This window comes from Neofelis nebulosa, chromosome 12 (genome assembly GCF_028018385.1).
Source record: "Neofelis nebulosa isolate mNeoNeb1 chromosome 12, mNeoNeb1.pri, whole genome shotgun sequence".
NCBI classification, from domain to species: domain Eukaryota; kingdom Metazoa; phylum Chordata; class Mammalia; order Carnivora; family Felidae; genus Neofelis; species Neofelis nebulosa.
This window is the reverse complement of record NC_080793.1, coordinates 34997898-35011247: the sequence shown is the minus strand read 5'-3', so window position 1 is coordinate 35011247 and position 13350 is coordinate 34997898. Positions and strand designations below refer to the sequence as shown.

The 13350-nt window shown below is 47.3% G+C and overlaps 1 protein-coding gene across 2 annotated transcripts in view; it reads left to right on the top strand.

Moving 5' to 3' along the window:
• The window catches only part of LOC131491652 (stimulated by retinoic acid gene 6 protein-like), a 64129-nt gene that overhangs the window by 516 nt on the left and 50263 nt on the right, over window positions 1-13350 (top strand). The window contains exon 2 of one of the 2 annotated variants that reach the window (XM_058694843.1): window positions 9439-9599. In XM_058694843.1, the coding sequence (XP_058550826.1) occupies window positions 9580-9599 (20 nt within the window). In that variant the 5' untranslated portion in view covers window positions 9439-9579. Of the gene's footprint in view, window positions 1-9268; window positions 9600-13350 lie in introns of those variants that run through there. The other variant, XM_058694844.1, reaches the window with a different exon arrangement.

Sequence of the window (13350 nt, the reverse complement as noted above, 5' to 3'; positions counted from 1 at the left end):
GATATGGTAACCCAGGTTTTTGTAGTCAGATATTTATTCATGTGGTCTCTGCTTGAAGCCAGGCTCTGTGTATTCTATCCCTGGCCCAGTTCTGGCAGGGGACCCAAACAGGACACCCTAGGGAGTCCTGATTGCTGGAGTTTGATGTGTGGCCAAGTGAAGACATTGGATGGAGGGAGGGACTTGCTGACCAAGCTGTATGGATGGCTCTTCCTGCCTTTACACCTTAATCCTCATTTGCCCTGTGCAGTTTTTCCTTTTTCTGAACTCTTAGAGATGGAGGGGCCTTTTGGATTGTTGTCCATTTTCCTATAAAACTGTCTGCAAGCCCATAGCCCAGTGAACTCTGGGTCCCAGAGTGCCAACTAACACTGTGGGCAACATCTGTGGGCCCCATGAGATTATGGGAAAAAGAAGAGATGAGTTCTCCTGGCAGGGAAGGGGGTTGAGGCCCCTCTGTTGTCTGGCAGGTAGTGAGTTCCTGTGGTGTGAATTTCTACCTTCTCTGCTCACAGCTGGCACACAGGAGAGGCTAGCTCATACTGCACTTAGCGGGGATGCATGCATCCTCAGAAGCTGCTGAAGTGGGTGTGAATGTCCCAGTCTGAGGAGCTAAGGAGAGGAGTTAGGGTCAGCAGAGATTTCTCCATAAATGGGCCATAGACTTGAATCTCAAGTGTAACAGTCAAGCCATTCATAGAAGGCCCTCTTCCAGGCTGAGAGAAAACAAAATCCCTGCCTCCAAGCCCCTGGTGGGCCATTCCAGAGCAGAGAGAGGGGTGGGTTTTCATGCATGGGAGAGGGGGTTATAGAGGGACAGATTTCAATTTGATACTGTGTAAGAGGGAGCATAGCCAGATGTGGAGCTCTTTAAAGATGGAAATTTACATGCTGATCAGCCAAGCTATGATAGAGGATTTGCCCTCCTGCTGTACATAACTATAACACCTAGAAAAATTAATACAACAACTGTTTGCAGGTACTGGCCTTGAATAGGGATGGCTGGGTGGATTCAAATGAAGCAGATGAAGTTGAGAATCTTGAGCCTTTGAGTTATTCTAAGCATCCCCCCCCTTTTTTTTTCTGCCAGTGGAAGCAGTTTGCCAATTGTGTCTGAGAAGATTCACTTTCTCTTGGTTAAGGACCCTGTGATGAAGTTACCCAGGGCTGTTACCTTGCAAGGCATACCCTTTCTCTTCAAGGCCTACCCCACCTGGGGTGCTCGGGTGGCTCAGTTGGTTAAGCGTCGACTTTAGCTCAGGTCAGGATCTCACAGTTTGTGAGTTCTAGCCCTGCATTGGGCTCTGTGCTGACAGTGCGGAGCCTGGAACCTGCTTCTAGTTCTGTGTCTTCTCTCTCTGTCCCTTCCCCACTCATGCGCTCTCTTTCTCTCTCTCTCTCTGTCTCAAAAATGAACACTAAAAAAAAAAAAAAAAAAAAAAAAAAAGACTTACCCCACCTGCCTCTTGTGGCCACTAGACTCTCAACTGGCATCGGAGTTCCACATGCTTGAGCAGGGCAAATACAAAGTCTAATCTGAAAAGAGAGCTTTTATACCACAAAAATGTCAGGATTTAGCTAAATTACATTGCAGCAACTTGGGGAGTATGTGCAGGAATAGATTCTAAGGGTGAAAGACCAAAGAGGACAGAATATAACTCTTGATTGAGTTGATGCAGGTGTTCTGGGTTCAGTGTTTTGGTTGGTGTAGCTGGGGGTGACTGTATAGTTTACTTAGCTACTTAAATGAAACTGAGGCTTAATGATGATCTGTATTTAGTTAAGTTGAGATACCAGTACTTCCCTAGTGTGTTGTAAAGGAAGAAATAAAAAAGGCTTAGGGAAGATCTTGAAATAAATGAATTACGGACACCCCACACAACCACCCACTACATTCCCCAAGGGGCTCCAGAAGACATCTCCCCTATGACATTGGGAAATTCATTAACAAGGGGAGTTCTGGAATCCTTGAAAAGCTCGGTGTGTGCTCTCCTCTGTTGGCATATATGACTGAGAGATGCCACCCTTGAGATGTCCTCTAGGGATGGTGGGATTGCAGAGGGCAGAAGCCAAGTGGCAGCACTTAACTGCCAAAGACATAGCAGGGTGCAGCTATCATGATGGCCAGTAGGATGAGGTGACATCCTGGTTTTGACTCACAGGGATCTTTGGCAGTGTCTGGTTGTCACAGTGTCCCTAGGAAAGAAAGAGTGAACATGCTCCTAAAATATTACTTGCTGCACACAATAGGAAAACTGGTGTCCAAAAGCTGATTTGAATCACCAGGGTGTCTTATCCAGGTTTCAGACCTAATGTAGAAGAGGTCAGGTCCCCTTGCAGAAGGATGCTATTCAAATTCTATAAATCCTCCCTAAGGCCTAACTAGAAGGATATCTGTCCATTTACTAGAGTGGCTCCCTGTAGCCCATAGTGAAAGGAAGGGGCATTGCCTCACTCAGGGCCCACATTCAAATCACAGTGAACCCCCCTGTGGTTACTTCCCAGGTCCTGCATAGAAGAGACACATTGGCAACTGGCAGAATCTCCACATGAGTTCTGTGACACATGGAGTCAGGGCTATTATAAGAGGCAGGGCCGGGTGAAAGTCCCTTGAACTTTACCTTTTCACCTGGAGAGTTAGCAGCTGCCATCAGCTTCCTCATAAATAATTGAAGGAGGAGTCACCTTGCCACGGGGAGGATTCATTTTCTTAGAAGACAGCACAGTCTAGTCTCACTTGAGGAAAGCATTTGTCTCCTTTTAACATGCCCTTAGCTCTGCTCCTTTCAAAGTAATAGTATGTCATTATTGTGCTAAGGAGCATTTGGTCTCTTCTGGAGCCAGTGTCAATATAGAAATGCACAGTTGACCCTTGAGCAATATGGATTTGAACCGTGCAGATCCATTTGTATGCAGATTTTTTATAGTATAGTGCTGTAAATGTGTTTTCCTTGTGGTTTTCTTAATAACATTTTCTTTTCTCTAGCTTACTTTATTGTAAGAATACAGTATTCAATGACATATAATTTTATATGTCAATTCATGGCATATAGAATATGTGTTAGTTGACCATGTTATTGGTAAGGCTTCTGATCAACAGTAGGCTATTAGTAGTTAAGTTTCAGGGAGTCAAACTCCCAAACTATGCAGGTTTTCAACTCTGCAGATGGTCAGTGCCCCTAACCCCTCCATGCTGTTCAAGGGTCAACTGTAGTTATTTTTTTCTTATTCTCTTCTCAGATGTCTCCCAGTTGCAGGGGAGATGGTTCTCTGTTCATCCTGCTGCATCACATCCCTAATTTGTAGATTCACTGATTCATTTTCATTCAACAATCTCTCAGAGGGCCTGCTACTGCTTGCCAGGCCTGTGCGGGGTACCGGGGTGGGGGGCGGGGTAGATGAGTAAGCCAGGTGCTGTGTGCTCAAGAAGGTGGCCTCAGGAAGGCAGATTGGAGGCAATAAATAAACGCTAGTTCAGGAAAGTGCTTGGGGAAAAGAGTCCACCTTCTGGAAAACATGTTCCCTAAACTGATCCTTGAGGAGCCAGTAAACGTTGTCTAGAGAGAGGGAAAGCTGTGTGGCTGAAAGCATGAAGACCAGAGAGAACATGGCACAGCCGGGAATGAGGAGAAGTCTCAGCCCAGCTGCGGTGCTGTGGAGAGTGCAGAGGCCAGGAAGGTCAGTGAGGGCCAGATCACTGTCCTGGCTCAGCCAGCTGAGAAGCTTGGAAACATGGAATCCAGGCCAGTAGCTCAGGCCTGTGTGGCTGTCTGACAGACGGACACTTTAAAGGTGTGGGGTGAAAAGGGATAGGAAATACGCACTGAACAATCAGAGGATAAGTCTTTGAGGAGAGTCCTTCCTGGTTCTCTGTTCTCTTCAGCATCTTTTTCCAGAGCTTCTACCAAACGCAAGGTTTGTGTTGTGGCCACCTGTGCACATTGCCACCTGGTGGACAATGCAGGGATTACAGACCTAGCAATAACATTCCTCATCATTAGTTCCCCCTCTATACTTCCTAATAATTCAAATGAACCAACGTGCTGAGATAAAGCACTCTCGGTTAGGAGGAGAGAACAGAAATGGATACAGATAATCACTGTGTGCTCAGAGGTACGAGTCTCCCTCCCTGAAGCAATGGGGCTCTTGAGGGAGATCAGGGAAGGCTTCACAGAGGTGATATCTGAGCTGGGTCAAGTAGGGAGAAAGGGTCTTTAGAGACCACCTCTGACATCCTCACTTTACAGAGGGGTGTTACTGAAGCACAGGATGGGAAGAAACTTACTCAAAGTTACAGAACCCTGCAGAACAAGAGCAGAGCTGGGGCAAGGACCCAGGTCTCTGGGTGTCCTGGCCCAGAGCTCTTTTTCCAGTACGTGGTCTGCCTTCAGTTTAAATGGGTCCCTCTCCTGGTGCTATGGAAATAGCCTTTGCAGGGTCGGTCTGCTGCTCTGGGCTGTCCCTGTGCAGCCCCAGCCCAACACCTTGACCCAGTCTGCCTTCTTGCGCAATAATTTCATTGTCTGCATTCCATCTGTGATCAGTTGCAAAGCACCAAAACCTTCCTCAGGGAGGACACTGTTCTTGAGCCAAGATCTTGGCCAACATGGGAAGAGGGCCCAAGGTATGTCCCTAGAGCACCTATCCTCAGAGACTGGCATACTTCTTGGCACACAGGTACTTCGTAAATATTGTGACATGAATGAATGGGTGAGGGCAGGGTTGGCGGATGGTACCTGTGAGGTCAGTCCAGATATCCTGTGGACTTATCGAGAGTTGAGTCTAGTCCAGGAAGATAACAGGCCAAAGTCACAAAGGTCACTGAATGCCCAGTTAAGGAGTTTGTCTTTATTCTACCAGCAGGGGGAGCCAGGCTTATTTGTGACAGAGAAGAGACAGGATCAGACTATAAATTTCATTTTATTCTTTTTCAAAGTGAGAAAAATTGTCCCTAGTCGGGGGTCATACCTGCTCCCAAAAGTCATCATTGTTACTTAATGAAGAAATTGCACTAGATTATCTGGATATCTGGGTTCCTCTGTTTCTAAATTTAATAATTAAGCTGGCCATATGTCTTTGGAATAAATAGAGGCTGTTCTGTGATAAGCTCCCAATGCTCAGGAAATAAGCATGGCCTTTGTGAGGTGCTGCTGGATTCCCTTCTGTCATGTCACCAGAACTCTGACCCCTGCTAAATACATGGTTGCAAGATAGTAAGTCTGCCTAACCTGGGTTCTTTCCTCGCTCTCTGCCAACTGCAGCACCATTATGTAGCTCCCGGGAAGAGGTCTCTAATGGAGTGCTATAGGGCTCTATTCTGTTCAGGGTTTTTATCGATAACCTGGATGAACTCAGCAGAAGTATCAAAATGCCGTCAAACTTCAAAAGGGATAGATGTGTGTTGATGTGCATTGGATAGAAGAAGCAATATTCAGAAAGGTTCCATAAGTTAGAACGGTAGAGGGAAATCAGATGTTGAAATGTTCTACAAATAGACGTCAAGTTCTTTATTTAGATTCAACACTAAAATGAAAAAACGTGAGGGAGGGTAAGTTAAATCTATCATACAGGGTTGTGTCCAGGTTCAAAGGGGTCATGTCTGGAGCATCGTAATTCCTTAGAAACAGGTCCCTATTACTATGGATGAAATTTTGCTGAACTTGAGCATTTTAAAACAACTGTTTTAGCCTTTCTCCCACTTTAAAGTGGCTGCCTTCCCAGCCTCCCCAGGGCAGTTGGTGGCAATTCAGTAATGACCCTTCCTTAATAGTGTAAAGAGAGGATTGTAGAGTTGAGGGAAACCACTATTATAATCCAAGAATTTAAAATAGTCATTTGAAGCCCAGTCACTGGAGCCAGGAAGCACCTGGAAGATGGGCTCTCCCGGAAGAGATAGCATCTCCTTGTGTCTGGAAGGAGCTCACTTTGCAATTCTTTTCTCTGAACCATGTGGCATGAATGCACCAAGAACTGCTTCTTCCAGGGAAGGAGAGGGCCTTGTTTTTGAGGAAACACATTTCCAGTGTTTCTTTGTTTCTGGACATCCAATAACAGAGTTATGTTGGACCCGATCCTCATATGTCTCTGACTTTTTCATTTTCCTTTCATTTTTTTCAAATTTTGAGAATAAGCATTTACAAGGCCTCCCCTGTATCCCAGATGCATTGAACCAGATCTAGTCATGGCTTTAAAGTCACTATGATCTATGAGGGGAGCTGAGACTCAGACACAGTGACCTGTGATGTGACTGTATATTCTGTGTCCCAGTCAGTACCCAGCAGAGAGTAGGTGTCCTCAGGTGGCTGAGGTTCATTGAGTGCTTAATATGTGTCACGCACCCTCCTAAACGCTTTATGTGAATTAACCCATTTCAACTTCATATGACCATGCAGCATGAATACCTTAACTCAGATTAAACTGAAAATCAGAGAGGTTAACAGTAACTTGGTCAGAATTATCCAGCTAGGACACAATGGAGCTGGCCCCAAAGTTCACACTCAAAATCCCTGCAGCTGAGTGCTTCTCCATAAATATGTGTTACATAGCAAATAAAGAAGGCCTCCATATGTGCCATAAAAGAGATGTAGACCATATCAAGAAAAGGAAGATTACACCATAGTGACCAGGAGACACTTGGTGACAGATATTATGCTTGAACTAGGACTTACTGAACAAAAACGCTGGTGATAAGCAGGAGGGGGAGAAGGTGGTCCACGTAGGAGTGAAGAGATCAAACACATATGGCCTGAACTTGTCAGTTGTGGTGCCTGTTTGCTCCCTGCATGATCCTCTCCCACTCTACCATAGGTGATCAGACCAGGGGTGTTATGGACTGAATTATGTCCCCCCCTCCAATTCACATGTTGAAGCCCTAACCCCAGTATTTTAGGGTGTGTTTGAAGATTGGAACTTCTAAAGAAGTAGTTAAAATTAAAATGAGGCCATTAGGATGGGCCAAATCCAATCTGATTTGTGTCCTCCTAAGAAGAGGAGATTAAGACACCAGGGACACACAGGTACAGGGGAGAGGCCACATGAGGACAGTGAGAAGGCAGCACTCTGCGAGCCAAACTGAGAGGCCTCAATAGAAACCAAACTTGCTGATACCTTCATCTTGGACACCTAGCTTCCAGAACTGTGAAAGAATAAATTTCTGTTGGGTAAGCCCCACTGTGTGGTGGTATTTTTTATGGCAGCCCTTAGCAAAGTAAGAAAGGGCTGTAAGACTGAACCAAAGACAGAAGAACATAGACTGGCCTGTGACCTACTTGGGGATAAAGAGAAACTGGGGCAGAGCTTTTCTGTTATCGGTTAGAACTGGGGGACCCTGCAAAGGAGGGGGGTAGTCAGCAGTGGTGAGTTGAAGCCACAAGAGGGCAGAAACCATAAAAAAGCAACTGTGCTGAACCATAAAAGAGATTGAAGCAAAAATGCCAAAAGGAAGAGAGAGAGAGAGAGAGAGAGAGAGAGAGAGACGAGAAAGACCCCTCAGCCATGGGCGTGGAGGGACCATTCCCAAGAGTGGCTTCAGTTTCTAGCTCATTCCCAGGTTGGGTCCCAAACCCCTGTGGGGGAGTATTAGGAAACCCAGCTGGCTAAAGGCAACTTGAGTGGACTCTGTTCCTTCTGAAAGATCCAGAGAAGTGTGAAAGGCTGTGTTTAGTGACAGATTGGCAGCTCACAAAAAGTGTAATGTGTGCAGGAAACTAGTGGAGATCAGGCTGGAAAAGCAGGTTGAAGCAACTCCTTGGAAGATTTGGAATGCCAGGGGCAGGAGTGCAGGCCATGGGAGGGCGCTTGGCAAGGGTGAGGAAGGTCCTTGTCTCCTAATGTTGATGCAGGGCCCCAGGCTCCTTCTTCATTGTGGTTGCACCATTCCGAACACCACCTCCTCCGAGCAGGCGGAAGGGAAAGGAGGAAGCCAGCCCTCCCACACAGAGGTGAAGGGATGGGTGAGAACCACTGGCAGGCAGAATGAATGGAGCGAGACCAGGGGAGGAGCCACAGAAAACTTATGGGGGATGAGAGCGTGGTGGGGCCATTACCTGGCCTAGGAGCTGATGGATGTGGTGAACTGACAGACGGGGACATCTGGGGTCTAGTTCCTGTTTGGCCTGGAAGACCATTTGGGAACAGTGTGGCCATTGAGAATCCATGGCCATTGTGGTAACTGGGAAATCTTAATTCATCCTCAGCAGCAAGAGGCATGCTCTGCCCCGATCAGGATGCAGCCACGCCTTATATTCCTGCATCTCTGTGTGTGTTATTTGGTTCTTGGTCCCGCTGACAAGTGCTTAACTCTTGCTCTGTGTCTCAAGGTCAGCCTCCCAAGACAGATGGTCTGCTGGGCAGAGTGTCCATCACAGATAATAGGTTGACATAGTTTATGACAGGCTGCTCTTGGGCCCGGCACCTGGTCTGGTGGGCAGTGCCCTGGGGCAGAGTCCTGTGGCACCAGGGCATCTGCTCATGCCCTTGGCACAGCTCTGTGGGCATGGCAGGCTTTCTGAGGCTTGGCCAATCCTGTGAGTACACTTCCCCTCCTAAGCCTTAGTTTGCTTGCCCTTCAAATAAAGGACTTGGACCCCATGATGCTTACAAGCCCTCCATATTCTGTGCCGCATCAGCTAGGGCAACATTTGCTATAATGAATAAGCCCACGCTTGCTGGCTTATTGCAGTAGAACTTCATTTCTTGCTCACGGACCAGTGTGTGAGAGGACAGTTGGTGCAGAGGACAGATTCCTCTACATAGTGACTCAGGAACCCAGGCTCCTTCCATCCCATTTCTTTAGGGTGTTTGAGTCCAAAACCAGCAGATGGAGAAGAAGGTAGTAAAGACACACTTGCTTTGGCCCAGAAGTAACTCCTATCATCTCTGCTCACATTCCATTGGTGAGCCTTAGTCCCATGTCTGTTCCTAGATGCCGGGGCCTGGGGAGTGTGGCCCTGGCTGGACAGATGCTTCCAAGCAGCAGCCTCACTTTATGAAAAGGGAACAGGAATCCTGGTGGACAGCTAGCTGGTTCTGTTGCATGGGTGGGGTTCAGTTTTGAACTTGTCTCCAGCCTCTTCTCCCAGCAATGGGTGACCTTGTTTCCAAGGAGAATCTTGAAGCCCATGGTCCTAGTTTCCCACTTTATTGCCTTGAGGCAGAGTCCTACTTTATTACCTGTCATAATTTTTATAGCCAGCCAAAGAGGCCTTTGCTGCTGGGCAAAGTTCTGATAGCTCAGGGGGCCCACTGCCCACACGAGGGGGCTAAAAGAGATAGCAAGTGTCCAGGAGAGAGGAAATAGGAGAGATGTTCCTGCTTTGCAGGAGAAGAGGAGGAAGGGCAGAAAAATAACCAGTTATGTTCTGAAACAAGGAAGAAGGCCTCCTGCCTGTTTCCATTTCTCTGGTAAATATTTGACTGGATGTTTGCCTTTTCTCTGAGGTTTTTGGATGCTGTGAAGAGAACTGGGCAGAACACCAGAATATCAGAAGCAGTCAATAACCACGAGGCCAGAGAAGCTCAAAGAACAATCCAGAGAAGGAGATCGCTCACTGGGACCACAGGCAGTGCTTTCCCACCAAGATGATTTCTGCAAACTCCAGGTGAGTTATCAGGTCACACGGGACACACAGGACACACAAGTCACACAGGACAACCACATGTTCATGGCAACTGTCTTCTTTGATGTCGGCGATTCATGGAAGCTGGGAGAAAGGCATAGATTTAGTTGGTTTATAGGTTTAGTTAGGTTTATGTATGTAGGTTATATATATGTGGTTATAGTTGGTTTATAGGTTTAGTTAGGTTTATATATTTGGGAAGAAACCATGGATGGGTTCCTGGGTCAATGAACAGGTTTCTGTTTATCTTCAGTTTGGAGCCAGAGTAGAATGGGAAGAGCCCAGATATGGTGTTGAAGGACCTGAGTTGGAATCCTGGCTCTGTAGTTTCTGGGAAATCTGAAAACCTCAGTTTCCTCACCTATAAATCAAGTGTAATAACCCCAGCTTTGTGAAGATCATGTGAAAAAAGAATGTGAAAGGATTTGAGGTCTGTGAAGTCCTGTACAGATGCCAGGAATTAAGAATTCTCACATTGAAACTTGTCTCCAGCCAAACATTGAAACTTAAATATTTAATTAAAAAAATTTTTTTTAATCTTACTTAAATCTTAAAAGACCTGAAAAGACTAGCCCAAAATATGACAGAAAATAGAACTGTCACTTTCTGGTGTCGTCGTGTGTCTGGTTAGATCGTCTAGGGATGCCATGGAGGGTGAGAGACAGAAGAGGCATCATGGAAAGACAGACGGAGTCTAGACTGTCTAATGGGAGTCCCTTGGGAAAGCAGATGAGGGTTTCCCCACTGTCTGCGGGTAGAGCTTCCTTCCTATGAAACCTTTCATGAGCCAGAATGCTATCAAGCCATTACGTGGAAACATTTTTGAGCATTCCCAGACCCCAAAAATAACCTCTCTTAGGCTTTTCTGTTGCCTTCGGACACATCTTGCCAACAGGTGCACAAAAATAGATGGAGATGAAGTACCAATGCTCACAGACAGTTCAAAGCTTTGGCGGCTTGATGGAGATGCTGAGTGTGCTCCCTGGGGAAGGAGCTTGGTGGGACCCATCTCCCTACTGGGGTGCCTGCTGCTTCTATAATGGCTCGCTGCAAAACAAACGCCGAACACTATTTTTGCTTTTGGCCTTTTCTCATAAAGGGGAAAATCCTCTTTGGATTTCTTTCGGTTAGTGAAAACAAGTAGTAGTGTAGGTCGTTTATAAAAGCAAAGTGGCATAATGTAAACTTTTGAAAAGTGGGACATACCTGTACCTGGAGTTCTGGGCACAGGGAAGGAGGGACGAAGCGTGAGGGCAGTGGGTGGAGAAGGACATGGGACAGGAAATAGACCAGAGGGTGTCCTGAAGGACAGGTGGACGGAAAGGAGAGTCAGCTAGGTGCTGGGGGACACAATTAGGAAGCCTGAGGGCACTGGTCTCTTTCTCCCCTCATTCCAGCTGGGCTCCTTGGGCTGGGAGGGAAGGGCTAAGAGGGAGCAGGGGTGTGTGGCTGGATGTGGACTTCAGGAAGGTCCCTCTGGTCACGGGGTGGAGGAGGGATGAGGGGGCAGTGTAGGAGGTACGGGACGTGGCAGGGATTTGACCCTGAAGTCCAGGTGAGGGTGAGGGGAGCCTAGACTGTGGTGGTGGCTTTGGGGACAGAGACATGTCTGGATTCAGCAGGGACTGGAGGGTCTACCTGACAGGGCTTGATCTGGGGGTATGTTGGAGAGCGTGCCTCTACGTCTCTGGCTTGGCCTAATGGGTGGACAGTGGTGCCATTCCTGACATGAGGTTCCCCAAGGAGGAACAGATTGGCAGGACTGTTCAGTTGGGACATGTTAGACTGGAGTGCCACAGGACATCCCAAACGAGATGACCAGGAGGCAGGCAATTGGCTATATCGTCTGGACTCAGAATAAAAGTCTGAGCTGGACCCCGAGAATGTGGCCCACTCCATGGGGTCATTGTACCCTCTGGGCCCCGGACATTCTTTCAAAATCAGCCCCATGCCCTCCACGGCCTCCGTGCACTCCTCCCAGGACCGCCTCTTTATCATGGTCATCTCCCCGGATCCCAGGCTGGCTTGTCCGGCTCTTCTTACAGGGCAGGGCTCAGGCCTGAGCACATCGTCCAGATTTGTCTGCCCAGTGAAGAGTAGGGGGTCACTGTCTTCTCTGAGGACCCCAGACACAGAACCTTTATCAATGTCTTCATGTAATTTTAATGTGTGAGTCTGTTTCCTGTTTAGAAAATATACGAAGTTTTCAAATTCCAGCTCTGCCACTTGCAAGCTGAGTGACTATGGGTATTTACTTCACCTCTCCAAAGCCTCAGTTTTCCCATCCATGAAGTGGGAATAATAGTCCTTGCTGCACAGGCTGTGAAAGGATTAAGTGAGATAATAACTATAAAGCCGTAGCCCCATGCCTAGCACGGGATTGACCTTCAATAAACGGTACCTAATATTATTTTATTAAGGGAGAAGAAATGAAAATGAACGTTGCTTTATTGGACGTTTAATAGAGTAGGGAGTACAAAAAGGGGCTTTTATCTTCCTCAGTCATACATTTTTTTGTGGCAACTCTCTCTGAACTTCTCAGACGTGGGTGCAACAACCCCCCATACTCACCGTCTGAAGCAGGGTGCCCAGCCAGGTTGACCATCCCTAGCTTTGCAGTAAGCTCAAAATGAACGGGCGAGGTGAAAGCAGAGGAGAGGAAGCAGAGACCTGGACACAGAGGGACAAACAGGGGGTCATGGGAGAAAATGGAATAAAGACACAAAAGACCAATTAATACCTCATCTCTTATCCTCACAGCTTCACGTTAGTATCTGTGTTTGAGTCCCCCTATGGACAAGTGACAGCCTGTTTCTGAACTTCGCTCTCTAAGATCCAGCAAGACCTCGGGGATGAGAACGCTGTGTGGACCGTAAAGCCCCAATCTTTCCCATGGTGCCTGTAGCTTGGCACAGGGGACCATCCCATGGCTCATGCCCCAGTAGAGAGCTCTGTTCCCAACCTGGCCAAGCTGATTCTGTCTCTCTGAGACACTGGTGGACCCGGGGCACCCAGCCAGGGTGTCCAGCTTTTTTGTACAATGGCTTCTGTGTCTCTCAATAATGCTGGTGCTACCCTAGGAGAGTGCCCCCGGGCTCCCCTGCGGGCCAGGCTGCTGCTTGAAATCTACCTCTAGCTTGCAGAACAGCATCTGGGAGAAGCAGCTGCAGGGAAGGGGGATGCAGGCCTCAGTTAACAAGGCACCTTTCATACCCATTCTTTTAAAAAATTTTTCTTTAAAGTTTATTTATCTTGAGAGAGAGAGAAGGAGTGCTTGTGTGTGCACATGAGTGGGAGAGGGACAGAAAGAGATAAAGGGAGAGAAAATCCCAAGCAGGCTCTGCACTGTCAGTGAGAGCCCTTTGGCAGGGCTCGATCCCATGAACCATGAGATCATGACCTGAGCCGAAATCAAGAGTCAGACGCTTAACTGACTGAGCCACCCAGGCACCCCCATACCCATTATTTAAATAATACAGGGAAGTGATGGAATTCCACCCATTCCACAGACAAGCAACTGAGGCTTCAGAAGGACAAATGATTCACCCCAGGTTGCAAGTTCTTTGATTCCAAATCCCAGGCTCTTCCCTCCAGACAGATCTGAGGTCTCACTTGAGCATGAAAACACCCCATACATGCCCTCAAAAGGAGGTTACTGACCTAGGGCTGACCATTTCTAGTGGTACAACAAGGTCAAAATGAACGGGCACAGTCAAGGCCGAAGAGAAGGAAA